This window comes from Vidua chalybeata, chromosome 23, assembly GCF_026979565.1.
Source record: "Vidua chalybeata isolate OUT-0048 chromosome 23, bVidCha1 merged haplotype, whole genome shotgun sequence".
NCBI classification, from domain to species: Eukaryota; Metazoa; Chordata; class Aves; order Passeriformes; family Viduidae; genus Vidua; species Vidua chalybeata.
Window position 1 is genome coordinate 5,417,112 of NC_071552.1, and position 15,833 is coordinate 5,432,944.

The window sequence follows — 15,833 nt, forward strand, 5'->3', positions numbered from 1 at the left end:
GGTTAAAGTGGGCACCCTCTGAGAGCAGTCTTGAGGAGTGCTGGAATTTGGGGGTTTGCCATGAGCTTTATGCTGAATTGTTGTGGAATTCAGGTTTTTTTTTTAATTTTTTATTTTTACATGGGGAAAAAACCCAAGCCAAACCAGTTTTCTCCATGTCCAGCCTTTCCGTGGCCACACCACACAAAGGAAAGGATGGGCCACCATGGCAGGGGGAGTTTGTGGCATAAAAATTGAGAGCTGGAGCCCCTTTCTGCCATGAAATTTGCAGTGGGGGGAATAGATGGATATCCAGGATGCACAGGGGAATCAGGAGGATTTTCCCCACTGCGGGTGTTACAGAGGTGGAAAACCACCCCTATGGCACAAAGGAGAGTTTTGGGGTAGAAAAATCTGCTTTTGCTGATTACGGTTTTGCAAAAAAAAAACCTGGTTTGTTTAGTTGGGTTTTTTTTTTTCTGCCAGGGAATCCTCCAAATGAAAGGGCTGAACCAGCCCTGACATTTTCCTGCAGGAGAGAGGTCGTTTGCAGCCACTAATAAAAAGGATTCGACACGGGCTAATAAAGAGGAATGAATTCCTCTAATGGCCTAATTTCCCACCTTCAGCCGAGCCAGCAGCACAGCAGGCACGTCACAACAGGAATTTTATTTTTTTTTCACCCCTTTTCCCCTAAAAAACACCCCAAACAACCCAAAACAAAACCAAAAAACCCCAACCAACAGAAAAAAAAAAACCCCACAAAATCCCCCGACCAAACTTAATGCAAAGAAATCCAGGCATTTCCCACTTGCAAAAACCCAATTTGTGGTGCTTGGGTGGTTTAAGCATCATTTCCCTTCAGAAGCATCATCTTTTCTGGTCCAAAATCCATTGGGAAGTCCCAGCCCCGCTGTTGCATAAAGTCAAGAAAACACTTTAGCTGGGAGAAAATTGCAGCTGAGAAGTGACACTGCTGGACCAGCCCCTGCCAAGCTGCTCCCACACAAAAAAGGGGGGAAAAAAAATCCTTCCCCACCCTTCTTGGTGTGGGAGCAGCTTGGCAGGGACTGGTCCCCCTTTTTTCTATTTTTTAACGGGTGATAAAGCTCCTGTTAGGGCATAAAACCCGGCGGGGTGACTTGTCCATGGGTTTTTATATTTCCCATCACATTTTCCCAGCAATTTCCCTCCAGCTTGATCGACCGATGCTTACAGCCAATGCCTTCTGCCTCGGTGCAATTATTGAAAATTAACAAAAATCCATTGTTTTGGGTGGAGGGAAATGGACCTAGGAGGGCTAAGAAAAATCCTTATGTGCATTTGATAGCTAATGACATACTCACCATCCATTTTAACCACTGGATAGGGGGATATTCAGCAAGAAAAGGGCAATTTTATGTAAATATACAATGTATTACATAAATATGTAGTAGGATATATTTGTTTTATATAAAAATACATTTGTGGGGTTGTTTTGGCTAGTACCCAAAAATAAGCATCCAGGTTTGGGCAACAAGTGCACACATGGAACTGGACAACAATTTCCCCCCAGATTTTAGGGTGAATACCTCCCATAAGGTGTTTTTTGCATGTCTTTGACCTTCCAGTTAAGGCTGTGAAAACTCCAAGGGTGGGGTTTATTTTCTTCCCTTTATCCCACAAATGCTGCAGAACTCCTCATGGAAGGGCAAAAAGAAGGTATTTTTGTTCTCAAATGGCTTCTTTTGCTTTGAGGAAATGACTTCCATCACTGGAAGAGCCGCAGTGAATAATCCTTGGTGTTTCCCTGGGAAAGACTGAGTTTATTCCATACTTTCACCACCTTTTCAGACTTTTCAGCCTTGTCATATTTGAATATTTGGAGGGCAAATATTTTAATTTCTTCAAGTCCAAGCTGCATTTTTTGGTTCACAAGCCCCCACAGCCCTGGTCATTGATAGGTTAATCCTAAACCTTAAACTTTAATCCGAATTATATTAGAATATTGTTACTTTTACACCGTTGCTCTATGTTCTAATATTGTAAATCATCACCTATCACTTGTATAATTACATATTACTGATATAATTATACTATTTACATAATTAGAACATTACTTATAGTAGTTATACAATAACAGTACTGCATATATTAAAATATAATATATTATTATGCCCAAATTGACAAAGAAGAGACTGGAGGAGCCACCCATCCCCTGCCCATCACTGCCCACATCCTGTACAGATGCAGGAACTGCACATTTCAGGTTAATGTGTGGCTTCACCCCTTGTTCAGCCCCAAATCACGTGGCTTTGCCCCCAAAAAGGTAAATTTGGGGGTTTTTTTGAACATTTGGAAGGGGCAGAGATGCTGCAGAACAAAGTCCACGAAGGAGCTCCATCACCACGCGTTACAATCAATGGTTATTATTGCTAAAAAGGAGCTAATTGCTAATTCCCCCCTTCCCGTGTGTTAATTAATGCATTAGAAGAACAGCAGATTAATAATGCATAATAATAATAACGAATGCATCAACCAACCGATCCGGCAGCCGATGCATTAATTAATGCATCGCCGAACTGATGCAGTAACCCATAATAATGCAATAACTGATGCATTATAACAACGGAGCCATTAATTAAAACGCATTAATGAATGCAATTATCTTGCCTCACCTGTAGACAGCCCTCTTGTCGGCCTCCAGCTGCGCCTGGGGGTCGCCGCCCGCGGCCGGCACCGGCGCGTTGGCAGCCGCCGCCGGCGTGGTGAGGTGCACGGGCTGGGCTTTGGTGGGCTGCTGGGCTGTGGCTGTCATCTGGGGAGGGCAGGGAATAAAGGAGAGAGGGGAAAAAGAATGTAAAATAAAATAAAATAAAATCAAGTAAAACCAGGGTTTGCTGTTCTTTCCTGATGGGTTTCGCGGCGTTCTGCGCGGGGTTTTGGGAGTTCGGGACGCAGCGCTCTGGTGGGGCAGGTAAAACATGCACAGGCGTTTTATCTTTGCCCAGAAAGAGAAGCTTTAGATTTTTACTACATTTCCCCCCACTTTTTCCACTTTTCACCAGAGGAAAATACAGGAAAAAGCTCCCACCATCTTTATTGTGTGGGGTAATTTAGGAAGGGATGTTTCACAGAAGTCCCAGATTAAATCAGCTGCAACACCGTGGTTTTGCCAAGAGCTCTTTCAAAGCAGGTATTACTGTCTAGACAGAGTCATTTTCAATTTTCTCCCAAAATTAGGTGAGCCTCTTCCAGCTCGCCAAGCCCAGCAATGAGTCACCTCAGAGCTGTGAGACGACAGCCAAAAATATTCCAACCTTTTTTGGTGCCCATGCCCAAATCACCCAACTTTAGCCCCGAAGCTGCCAGCACGGGAATGTGCTGTGCAATAAATCACCCTGACAACAAACACTGTGCTTGTCCTTAAAATGGCAACGAGTTTGGGTAAATAGGAATGTTGAAGGTGGGAGTTGTGCTTGTGCCATTGCTCCTGCGAATCCCTGAGCATCCTTCCAACGTCACCCCAAAAAGTGCCACCCTCTGGAACAGGGCAACGCCTATTTAGGGGCAGTTTTCACTTAAAACAATCAAGTCCTTAAAAAAAAAATCTGAATTACTCAATGTCAGGCCACATTCAGGTCCAATGTGGTCTTTGTGTTATCAGCACAAGATTCCATTAAAAAAAAATTCAGGGAGAATTTGAAACAACTGAGGCTCAAAAGCATCAGCAGCACCCCAAATCCAGAGGTTTCAGCCTAAAATCCTAGCAGAAAACTATTGCAAAGTGGTTGGTTTGCCTGCCTCTCTGCTGAAAATTGTGAAAAAATTAGTATTTGCCTATTTTTACCTGTAAATGTTCAATCCTCTCTCGAGGCACAGAGAAAAAGGAAGCTCTGGTTCTTGCTGAACATTACATATATAATTTATTTATTTGTCTAATACACTTATTTCTTCCTGTCTGCGTTTTGATATAAATAATCTACATTATTTATTTTTCTGATATATTTATTTCTGTATTTATACAGAAATTCTGTATTTATACAGAAATGGACTTATATGTATTTTTTATTTATTTGTCTAATATGCCTTTAAATTTATTTGTGATTGTTAATACATAAAAATGTCCACATACATAAATTATCGTGTCATTAATTAGTGTAAATGTATATATAGGTATATTTATACACAAATATGTAAAACTTTATAAATCCAAGCTGGACCAAAATCATGACACCTTTTGCTTTTAAAATGTTTGCCTTTAATATCTCCTGCCTGACCTTTTGCTTTCTCTTTTTTTTTTTTCACTTTTTTTTTTTTCTTTTCAATCTCCTTTATTGTTCATAACTCCAAAGTTGGGCTCCAGCACCTGCAAATTCACTTGGCTCTATTTAATTTCCACCTCTCCCAACAGGTTCAATTTCTGTCCCTCTTCCCCTCCCTGGTGCTAAAGAAATGAGTGAAATTTGGGCTTCACTTCCCCTCCTGATCCCTGGGATTTCTCCTTTTCCCCCCCATTTTCCATTTAAAACCAAAATGTAGCAGATTTTGGGCTAATCCAGACACATCACTGAATATCTCATCCTCTTTCCCTTTTTCCCCTTTTTTCTCCCTATTATCTCTGTGGAAAATTACACTTATGCAGGGAAAAATGGCTTTTCCCCCCAACCTTTTCCCTTTTTTCTCCCCCACATCCTCACATTTATTTACCAGGATTCCAAAGCCCCTTTTGCATCCTGCCAAGTTGAATATTTCCAGCCAAGTCTGCAACTAATTGAGCTATTACCCAAAAAAAAAAAAAAACCTCCTTTGGGGCTGCTCCGAAGCCATTACCTCACCTTGGACTAAAGAAAACAACAAAAAATAAGGAAAAATCATTTCAAGCCTCTGGAAAAAGAGGGGAGAGGATGCTGGGATGGGGAGGGAAAAAAATGGAGCCAAAAATGGCATTTAGAGGAGCAGGTGGGGAGGGAAAAAGGCAGCAGGTTCCTGGTAGTGGGAAAATGGGAAATAGGAGGAAATATTTGGGTGTAAAAGTTGTAAATTTTGATAAAAAATGCAGGTGGGTTTTGGTTTGGATTTCTTTTTCCCATGGGAAGTGGCCAAAAACAGTTGCAGGATGGGGGGGAAAAAAGGTAAATGAAAAAGGAAAATAAAAAGCACAAAAAAATTATGTTTAAAAAGCAGCAAAAAAAGTGAAGAAAAAATAAAAATTATGACAATAATTATGCAAACTGTTTAAAATTTGTTAAAATATGTTTCAGATATGTTCAAAATGTGTTTACAAATATACTGGAAAAGTAAAGTTTTAAAATGTTATGAATATGTTCAAAGATGTGAAAATCAAAAAATGTTTTATGTTAAAAATTTATTTAAAATACAGGGAAATGTAAAAAATACATTTGCAATTATGCAAAAATCCAAAACGCTTTAAAATTGTAGAAGATACAAAAAGAGATGCTAAAATGTCGGGGAAAAAATTAAATTATGTTCAAAATATCCTTAAAAATACATTTTAAATATAGAACTTGCAAAAAAATGACAAAAGGCCTTTAAAGATGTAAAAAAATAAGATTTTTTTTAAAAAAGAAAGTAACAATGAAATTTTAAAAATAGCAAAGAAATAGTGAAGAAATATCTAAAAATCCCTGAGTTTTTGCAGGGCTCCTGGGTAAAGCAGATATTTTCTGGGTTTCAGGGATGGTATTTTTGGGGTTGGGAATTACAAATTTCTGGGTTCAGGGATGATATTTTTGGGTTTGGGAATTACAATTTTCTGGGGTTTGGGGATGATATTTCTGGATTTGGGAAATACAATTTTCTGGGGTTCAGGGATGATATTTTTGGGTTTGGGAATTACAAATTTCTGAAGTACAGGGATGATATTTTTGGGTTTGGGAATTACAAATTTCTGGGGTTCAGGTGTGAGAATTCTGGGTTTGGATGTTATCAATGTCTAGGGTTCAGGGATGATATTTCTGGGGTTCTTTCCTCTTTTGGAAGGAAATCCTCTGCTGGTGTTGGTGGCTGCTCCCGGGCTCTGGGGGGGCTTCCCGCAGGTTTAAATACAAAAATCCCCCATTTTTGGATTTTATTTGAAGACTGGACAAAGACATCAAGTCCAGAGAGGAAATCCCCTAAATCATCATTTACCCTACTCCTGAGTGGGATGCTGAAAGCAGCAGTTCTGAGCCCAAAAAGCTGCTGAGGACACCAGGAATTGGGGGGTTTGGTGGCTCCTACTGAAAAATCCCAATCTCCACCCAATTTTTAACCTGTGACTTTTTAAAAAAAATGGTTTTGTAATTAAAAAGATAGAACTATGTTCATAATTTTTAATTTTTGTCCCTGTTATAACCACCAAAAAAGCATTTTTTAGGGGGAGGAGGGGAGGAGGAAAGATACTTTTATCACTTGCTATGTTGAAAATTATGAAAAATCAACTTCTCCATTCGATTTTAAATTTTTTTTCAAAATACATTTATAGAGTAATTTATTTATTTAATTATTTATTTATTGGTCATTTCTGTCCCTGTTGTAACAATGCATTTTATCACTTTCTGTGCTGAAATGAATGAAAAATTAACCCAATTTTTAATAACACTTTTCCTTAAATATATTTTTAGAACAAAAATATATTCCTCCCTTTTTTTGCCCCTCTTGTGACCACCTAAGAAACTTTTTTTTTTTTTTTTGGTAGGGCAAAGCTGCTTTCACCACTTTTGATGCTAAAAATGCCTATTTTTAAAAAAACCTCTTTTTGCCAAAGAAATGGCTGAATGCTCTTCCTCAGCTTTTGGTTTTCATTCATTACAGGAAACTGATTTTAGTGCAGACTTTAATTTTCAACAGGTAGAGAACTCAAGGTGTGAGACCGTGCTTGGTGTAGAAGATGCTCCATGTTCCACTCCTTTAACAGATTCCAGGGATTAATTAAGCATTTTTTCCCTCCAAGAGGCCGCTTTTCCCATCATTTCTGCTTCGTTTTTGCCTGTTTCTGACAGTGGGGGTGACAGCTGGCCCAGCCTCTGCTGTAAAACATGAATGCAAAGCTCCCCAAATCCCCTTTTTTAGCACTCTTCTCCCCAAAGTGGTTCCCTTGATGAGGAGGAGCTCACTGTAGCTCTGACAATCAATAATTTTTCCATTTATCCAGTCCTCCTCATTTCTTCCCCACTTCTGGGGAGAAGAAATTTGTGTAATTTGCTTTTCCAATCCCTAGAAATCCCAAATTTTCAGGTGAAAAGTTCACAGCAGTCGCAGATGAGTCAAAAAAAAAAAAAAATCAATTCTTGGCTGCAGCTTTTCCTCCAAACCCACTAAACGTTTGATAAGGTAAAAAAAGGAAGGATTTGGTCAGCAATGCTCCTGAGGGTCCCCAAAATTCAATGTATTAAACCAGGGGGCAGATAAGGGGCAGGGGGAGAGAAGGGAGAGGCGACGTCTCCAAAGGATGCCACGGAAAATGTCGGCTATTTTAAAAGTCCTTAAATTGCCCATTAGGACTCAAACGGTGCCGTGGCTCCCCCGCTGTGTAAGCGAGAAAGGGAAAAAAAATTTGGGAAAAAAAAAAAAAAAAAAGCCCTACTCAAGGCAGAGCAGCGAAGCGAGTAAATGATGACACAGAAGTTGGAGGAGCCATAAAACCCCACTGAGGTGTCGTTTGTAGAAGTGACCTTTTCCCACCAAAGGAAATGAGGAGAAAGGAGACACGGGTGGCTTCAAGGGGTGGGGGGGATGTAAAAGTCAATTTATTTATTTTAGCTTGCAGAGGACAGGCTTGGGGGCTTGAGTTTTTTGGTGGGTTTTGGTTTGGTTTGGTTTGTTTTTTTGTTGGGAGGGAAGATTTTTCTGCTTTTGCAGAAAAAGAGGAAAAGCTTGAAATCTTTTGAGTAAAAGCTTGAAATCTTCCATATGAACACCAAAAAAAAGCTGCTTTGAATGTGGAGCAGGCTCAGTGCACAATACAGATCACCCCTGTTCAGTCATTGTAGCTGGAAAGCAGAAATGTGATATAAATGTACCCCTAAAAAATCTCAGGATGGGCTTCAAGGTGCAGGGCCATCTCCAAAATCCATCCTCAGCACCCAGGTCCAGCCCACTGGGGTGCTCCAGAAGAGTTTCTCTTGGACAAACTCCTCTTCTTATAATAACCTGACTCCATAATGATGCTTGAAAAAGTGATTTGACTGCTTAGAGCACCACTGGAGAGGAAATCTTTTTTTCTCCCCTGCCACAGTTATTAAAAGATGCCATTGAAATAAATCAAAGGCCCTTCCTATGACTAAACCTGTCCTGGTTTAGTCAAATGTTTCATTTTCCCAGCTAATTAACCTGCTGGTTACAATCATGTCACCATGTCAGCTTTCCAAGAAGACACAAAGACTCCAAAATCACAGAATGACAAAATTCCCAGAATGACCAGGTTGGAAGAGACCTCCAAGATCATCGAGTCCAACCCAGCCCCAACACCTCAACCAAACCCTGGCACCCAGTGCCACATCCAGGCTTGTTTTAAACACACCCAGGGATGGTGACTGCACCACCTCCCCAGGCAGCCATTCCAGAACTTTATCACTCTTTCTGTAAAAAACTTCTTCCTAATATCCAACCTAAATTTCCCTTGGCGCAGCTTAAGATATAAAACAAAATGGGGAAAAATTCATAGTTTTACCCAAAATCTTTCCATCTTGCAGACTGACAGAAGAGTTTTTAATTCTGCCAGGCTCTGAGATGAATGCTCTGGGGTGAAATAATTTGCAACTATTTAAGAAATCAAGGCAATTAATGCAGGAGCTGGGGGTCCTGAGGGGCCTGGAGGACACTCACCTGTGGGGTGTCTTGGTAGGGAGGAGGAGGCACTGTCTGGGTGGCCATCATGGTCAGAGCTGGGGCAGGGGAGACATGGTGCATCCTGCTTGGGAGTCACATCGAGAACCTGTGGGCAGGAGAACAGAGCTGCTGGGTTACCAGGGATCTCTCCCCCCAGAAAAACCCCACAGAAAGGGAAGGAAAAATAAAAGACAGAGAGGAGAGTTGACATTCCTCACGCTGCGCTCTGCCACGCAGTCCCTGGAAGAAACTCAGGGTGGTTGGATGAGCCTTGTTGTGATTTGATGATTTTTTGAGATTTGGGATTTTGGATAAGGAATGCATTGGTGGGGAAGAGAAGCAGGTCACTGGCAGGGAGATCTTCATTGGAGATGATGGTGCCATCAGTAAATGATGGCAAAAATCCGATCTTTTCTCCCCTGTGAACTCTGGCACACATTTTCTTTCCACCCCTCATGCCTAGCCACACTGCCTAAATGGGGATTTCCACCCCCTTTCCAGTTATTTGTCTTTTCTGGAAGCAGAAAGACAAACCATACATACAAACCTTGCCTTTTTTTAAAATTATACACTAAACCCTCCCAAAATGATGTGTCTCTTTGCCTTTGGTCACCACAGAGTCACATCCTCATGCTCAGTTCAGAAGGGACATTGAGAATCCAATGTGGAGATTCACCAACATATTTAATATATTTATTTATTAATTTATTTAACATATTCCTATGCTGTGATGTCCAACCCATCTGTCTCCCGTGTTGAGGCGACTGACCCCTTGTTGACTGAATGCACGGAAATGTGGAAACTCTTGTTTGATTTGAACCAGGGAGCAAACCTGTGGATTTTGCACACCCCATAAACTGAGGAGATGGTCCTCACACATCCTCCAACCTCTCTGGCTTTCTCCAAAATGCAGTTATCTGGGAGGAAAACAGACTAATTTTTTTGTATCTTCAGGTTCAACAGAGATGGAGAAAAAAGAGGGGCACCAGGAAGGAACAAATTTGTAGTGGAGCACTTGGCTGGGAAAAGTCCCCAACAAATAGACCTGGTGGTAGATGTGACCCAAAAGCAATTCTTGGCCCTGAAAATACCTCCTCTACCACTATTTCACTGCAGCTGTGTGGTTGCTTTAGAAAGAAAAGCCAATAATCTTGCCTGAATTCTTTAAAAACTCTGCCCTGTCCTCTCTGGCTCAAAGCTCTGGTTTGGGCCAACTCACAAAGTTACCCAAAAAATCTTCCTGGGTCCTCCTTTCTTCTTGCAATGCCTCCTTTCTGTAAGAGAGGACACCTCCCCAAGGAGGTGCTTTCCCCTTGGCTTCTCATCTGGAGAAAAGCCATGGCACCATCCCACGAGGAAATGCAGAAAGTTATGGAAGTCCCCTGATATTGTGAGGGAACATAACCAAAAAAACACTGTCAGCATTTCTTTCACCAGGAAATGGTGACAGGCAGGAAGGTGCAAGGAAGAGGAATAGAGGCACTGGTGAGCTCAGCCAAAAGTGAGGCACATTTGGGAATCTTTGTGAAGAATTTAGTCCTCCCTATTTGGGGTGCAATATTCTGATCTTCTCCAGGCTTCAGGCTTTGCCAGGCACTAAGCTCACAAATGCACCACATCCAAATGGAAAGCCAAGTGCAAGGGATGAGAGTCAACAACTCTTCTTTATTTTGCATGAATAAATGAGGTTATTCTTTCTTATACTTTGCACAAATATGGATAACCCATGAATTGAATACTAAGAAATCACACCCGAAATCCTGTGCATTGTGAAGGTAGATCAGGGTTCTTGCATGATACAGACCTCTAGCAGTGAGGATATTGCATTTATGGGATTAAAATGATGCTTTTCATCTTTTTCCTCCCAACAGCAAAATAGCAGGAGGCAAAATTATCTGCTCCTGAGTGAACTCACAGCTTAAAACCTTTGATGTCCAATGTCAAAACTCAGCTCGCAGCTGCAGGCACACAAATATCCGTGTCCTCGGGGGGCAACACCCAGGGAAAAACCTCCCCACCAGAAACAGCTTCAGCTGGGTAAAAGCAGAATTTAGCACTGTGACAGTCTGGACATCTGTGTGGGAAGCTAAAAAAAAAAAAAAAAAAACATTGCTATTTTGGGAAAAATACTCTGCTTGGCATCTATTGTTCCTGCCAAGAGCAATCCTACAACCAGCACGTGGTGATTTGCTGTGGGATGTGAGCTTTTTGGGTGAGCCTATTCCCAGAAGGTGGCAGCCCAGAGCCCAATTTAATTGCTGAATTATATCTAAACTGCTCAAATCAAGCTGTTCATTGAGGTTTATGGGTGCTGATTTGTTTGGAGAATAGGACTGACAGCTAAAAAAAGGGATAAAAGTGGGAGACAGCTGTTGCCAATAGCAGTATATTTATTTATCTTGGGGGAAACAAATGCACTCAGGCACTGTAAATACCCAGGAAAGTGTCTGGTGCCCACAGGAGAAGCTGGACAGGCGTTCCACGTGGGAGCCCCCAGCCATGAATCTCAGGATAACAGTGCAGAGCTGTCAGCCCCATGGATTTATCAGCAGCCAGCGCAGGGAAGGCTTGGAAGCTGCCATTACGTGCATTAACACTTCCTTATTTTCTGTATTTTTGTTTTATACATGAATCCCCTCTCTTTTCTTTCTTTCCCCCAATTCTTAAATTAATTTGTCTGCGTGAGCTCTTGACTGTGGGCATCCAGATACTGGAAGGAGCAGAGCATCACCAAACCCCTGCCAACTCCTCCCAGCCCACCTCAAGGAAATGTTCAGATCTTGGGTGAAGAGTGAATTCTGGGGATCTGGAGATCAAGGAGGGCAGGAATTGCAGCCAGCTCCTGGGGGACTTGCACAGAAAAAAGAAATGGTGAGCAATAAAAACCCATAAAGGCTCTTTCATTTCCGGAAGCAGCAGTACTTCTCTTTTTGGCAGTGACTTGAGATCAAAGTATCCTAAATTTCCTTATGAAATAAAATTATTTCAGCTATCACTGAAATGTTGCCATTACGTTGGAAATGTATTTCCCAAAGAGATTGTGCCTATCTAAAAGACTCTCAGATTTATAGGCTGGGGTTTTTTACCAGCAATATATTACATCCTTTTTCAAGTAAAAATAATTAAATACTAAGTTGAAAAGTTGGGGATTTTTTTCCATGATGCTTTAAAACACTTAAAATACCAAAGTACTGTCAGTGACCCACCACCCTCCAGGTGAACATGACCTCCTTGATTAATAAAACAGCCATAAACACATATTACAGTGGTTAAAGCTGGTCAGAATTGGGGCTGAATGAAAAAAAAAATAAAATTAAAATTCCCTTTTATCTACATCACTGTTTTCAAAGCAACATGTTAATACTCAATCTGCAAAGCACAACTCTTCTTTCTGAGCCAATGGGAAAAAGAGGATCACTTTTTCTAGCTCACCGAGAAGCTTCTGCCCCACAGCAACACATGCAATTGATAATGGAGGATTCAACATGAAAAATCAGAAAAACAGCTTTTCAGGCTTTTCTTCTCCACCTGAAGCATCAAAATAATTAGAGATTACTTGAGGATGGCTTTTTTACCAGCCATGGAAGGTATTTTCCTGCATTAAGGGAAGATTGCCTTTTCTAAAGGGGATTTTTTGGAAGAGGGGATGCTGTGAGATTCTCAACGACGCCGTGTCAGTCACGCTCTCTCCACAGCAGCCTGCGAGTTTTTTATGTCACCATCTTCACAGAGGGCTTGTGCAGGCTGAAGTTTATGATATATGCATTCAGCTAAGTTAAAATGAAGAAATACAGCAGAGGAGGGATGGAGAGGCTCCTCCAGAGGACGATACATCTCACTCAGAGCCCCCAGGACAGGCTCGCCCTCGGCGGGTGACGCCAACTCTTGATTGGCCATAAAGCGAATTAAGAGTGACCCTCTCCTCTTGAATGTCTCCTTTCTATCAACAAATCTCCACCTTTTTTGCCTGTTTATAACAAAAGTACCCTGAAAGATGAATAGCAGGTTTTCATGTCATTACAGGAAGTCTTTTATGCCACCCTGAGCTTGTTAAAAATAAATCAAGTGCTATTAAATGGTCAAAACCAGAAAATAATCCAATTTTTCAAAACATTACCCATTCTTGGCCATTCCTTCACGTTCAATGTTGCTTCCAAACAGGCTCATGTAACACCTCATCTGGGGAGATCAGGAATGTTTGTGCAAAGATACCACTGTGCCATCAAGTAATTTTAATTATTTTAAGAATATCTTATAGCCAAATTTCCTCAATCCAATCCCAGGAGGTTTTCTTGCACTGAGAGCATCTTTTGCTCTTGGCCAAGATGCTGGTTTTACTAAATGCTGACCTCCATACCTTCCCAGCATCCTGTTATTAGTAATTGCCTGGTAAAAAAAGGAGAAATTGACTCTGCGTTTCTGCTACAAGCATGGGTGAAAGCAGATAGTGACTTGATATTTCTGTAGAACAAAGTCTAGACCAGAGCAAATAACTTTTCAGTTTTTCTCCTAAAAAAGCAGCTGGTCAACACATAAGCACTGGGATAAAAGGGAGAGGGAAACACCATGTTGGACAAAACCAATGAAAGTCTTGCCAAACACTGGTTTGGATGGGCCCCTGAGCACCAGGAAAAGGTTATTTTTCTTTTTTTTAATAATATAAAATATTATTTATTTAATATTTTCACCTAGGTGTTTCATTTCTTTTGTTGTTTAATATTTACACGTATTTACTTGTTCTTTGTATTTATTTAATTAATATTTCCCAATCCTCCTACCAGCTTCAGCTCCATAGAAAGGATGGATGGAGCTGCTTCAGTGGATTTCTGATGAGAACAACAATTACTGCTAAATATTTCTCTCCTCTCCAAAGATACCCATCTCTGAAAGGCTCCAGGGATATCTCTGCAACATAAACATGAGAATAAAACCTGCAAGAGCCAGTCAGAGCTTTAGCAGACAAGGTTAATGTACCTTGAACAGCAGCATTAAACAACTTTGCTCATTTTTTAAGTGGAGAGCTGAGATACCTACATACATTTTAAAGTGTTATTTTTATAGGGGAAGACCATTAAAGCACCTTCCAAAACAAACTGGCACAGGGAAACATCAAAGAAGCTTCTTCAAAGTAACCTGAGAATACTTGAATTTTGTGCAACCCAGCCCTCTGCCCAAGAAAAGTTCCCAAAAGAGCAAGTTGGGATCTTTTTTTCAGCAAATCAAAAAGCTTTGAAGTGAAGTGTAGCTGAGGTACCCCAAAAATGTAGACACTTCCTCTTGCTGGGCATGAAATGTCCAAAAAAAAAAAAAAATCTGCTTGTCTTGTAAGAAAGAGGGAGCAGATGAATGTTTTAACAGTTCTTCTCTGAGAACAATTAATGTCCAAAGTCTGAAGTTTTGCCCTGTGCTTTCAAACCTTGGCTTGTGCTCTTCATTCTGCATCTCATGGACAGTGATGGGTCAGGAATCACTGAGCACCCACATTTCCATCCTGCAAACACCAAATCTCAAACTGGCCATGAGAAGGTCACAGACTCACAGAATATTCTGAGCTGGAAAGGACCCACAAGGATCCTCGGGTCCAGCTGCTGTCGCTGCACAGCACCATCCCCAAGAGTCACACCACACACCTGAGGGTATTGTCCTAATGCTTCTAGAGCTCTGCTAGCCTTGGGGCCATGCCCCCTGCCCTGGGGAGCCTGTTCCTGCACCCCAGCACCTTCTGGGGGAAGAACCTTCCTCTAATATCCAACCCAAGCCTCCCCTGACGCAGCTTCAGGCCGTTCCTTTGGGTCCTGCCACTGGGCACCACAGAGCAGCAATCTGTGTTTGCCCCTCCTCTCCCCCTCACAAGGAAGTTGTAGACTGTGATGAGTCTCCCCTCAGTCTCCTCCAAGACCAAGTGCCCTCAGCTGCCCCTCCTTGAGCTTCCCCTCAAGACCCTTCACCATCTTCCTTGCTCTCCTTGGATGCTCTCTAACACTCCAAAGTTGTTCTCAAGCTGTGGTGCTCAAAACTGCCCAAGGACTCCAGGTGAGGCCACCCCAGCGCTGAGCAGAGAAGGACAATCCCCTCCCTCACCCAGCTGGTGGTGCTGGGCCTGACCCCCCCAGGACAAGGCTGTCCCTCCTGGCTGCCAGGGCACTGCTGACTCAAATTCAGCCTTCCATTGACCAGGACCCCCAGGTCCCTTTCTGCAGAGCTGCTTCCCAGCATCTCATTCCTTTGTCCATCTGTACCTCCAGGATTTCCCCATCCCAGGTGCAGAATCCAACGCTTTCCCTTGCTGAACTCCATGGTGATGGCCCAATCCTCTAATTTGTCAAGGTCTCTCTGCAGGGCCTCCCTGCCTTCGAGGGAGTCAGCAGATCACCCCAGTTTTGTACAGTCTGAAAACTTGCTTAATATCCCTTCCAGTCCTGCATCCAATTCATGCTGAGGTGCACGGGGTGGAGGATGGAGCCCTGCAGGACCCCACTAGTGACAGGCTGCAGGTCTGATGTCACCCAGTCACCGTAACCCTCCGTGTCCCACCCGTGAGCCAGCAGCTCCCACGTGGGGATCCAGCTGTGGACACTCTGTGCAGAGGATGCTGTGACAGATGGTATTGAAGGCTCCATCCCCAAGGTCCCTGCCAGGTTCAAAAGAGCTTCTTGGAGGACAAAAAAGGTGATGGCAAAAAATGTGATGACTTTTGGAGACATGAGCTGGAAGAAGAGGTTTAAGTGTGGGTCTGGGGTGAACGAGGTCATGGGAAACTGTAATATTTGTGAATTCTACAAACTTCTGTCCCAAAACCAAAGGTGACATCAGCGCTGTTGCTTAAGAAACACGCCCAAAAACTGTCTTGCTCTGCAAAAATTAAACCATTAGTCAAGTTTTTCCATTCCAAACTGACACCTTCAGTCCTTCACCAACATCCTGGTTTCAACCAGGACAGAGTGAATTTTTACAATGGCTTGGAGGGGGGCTTGACCAGACCCTAATATTATTATTATTATTATTATTATTATTATTATTATTATTATTATTATTATTATTAT

General features: G+C 42.0%; 1 protein-coding gene across 8 annotated transcripts in view; it reads right to left on the reverse strand.

Moving 5' to 3' along the window:
• Positions 1-15,833, reverse strand: part of PKNOX2 (PBX/knotted 1 homeobox 2) — a 91,043-nt gene that overhangs the window by 20,138 nt on the left and 55,072 nt on the right. For all 8 annotated transcript variants that reach the window (XM_053963393.1, XM_053963387.1, XM_053963388.1 and 5 more), the window contains 2 exons: positions 8,788-8,896; positions 2,637-2,776 (listed from right to left, as the gene is read on the reverse strand). In XM_053963393.1, the coding sequence (XP_053819368.1) occupies positions 2,637-2,776; positions 8,788-8,871 (224 nt within the window). In that variant the 5' untranslated portion in view covers positions 8,872-8,896. The remainder of the gene's footprint in view (positions 1-2,636; positions 2,777-8,787; positions 8,897-15,833) is intronic.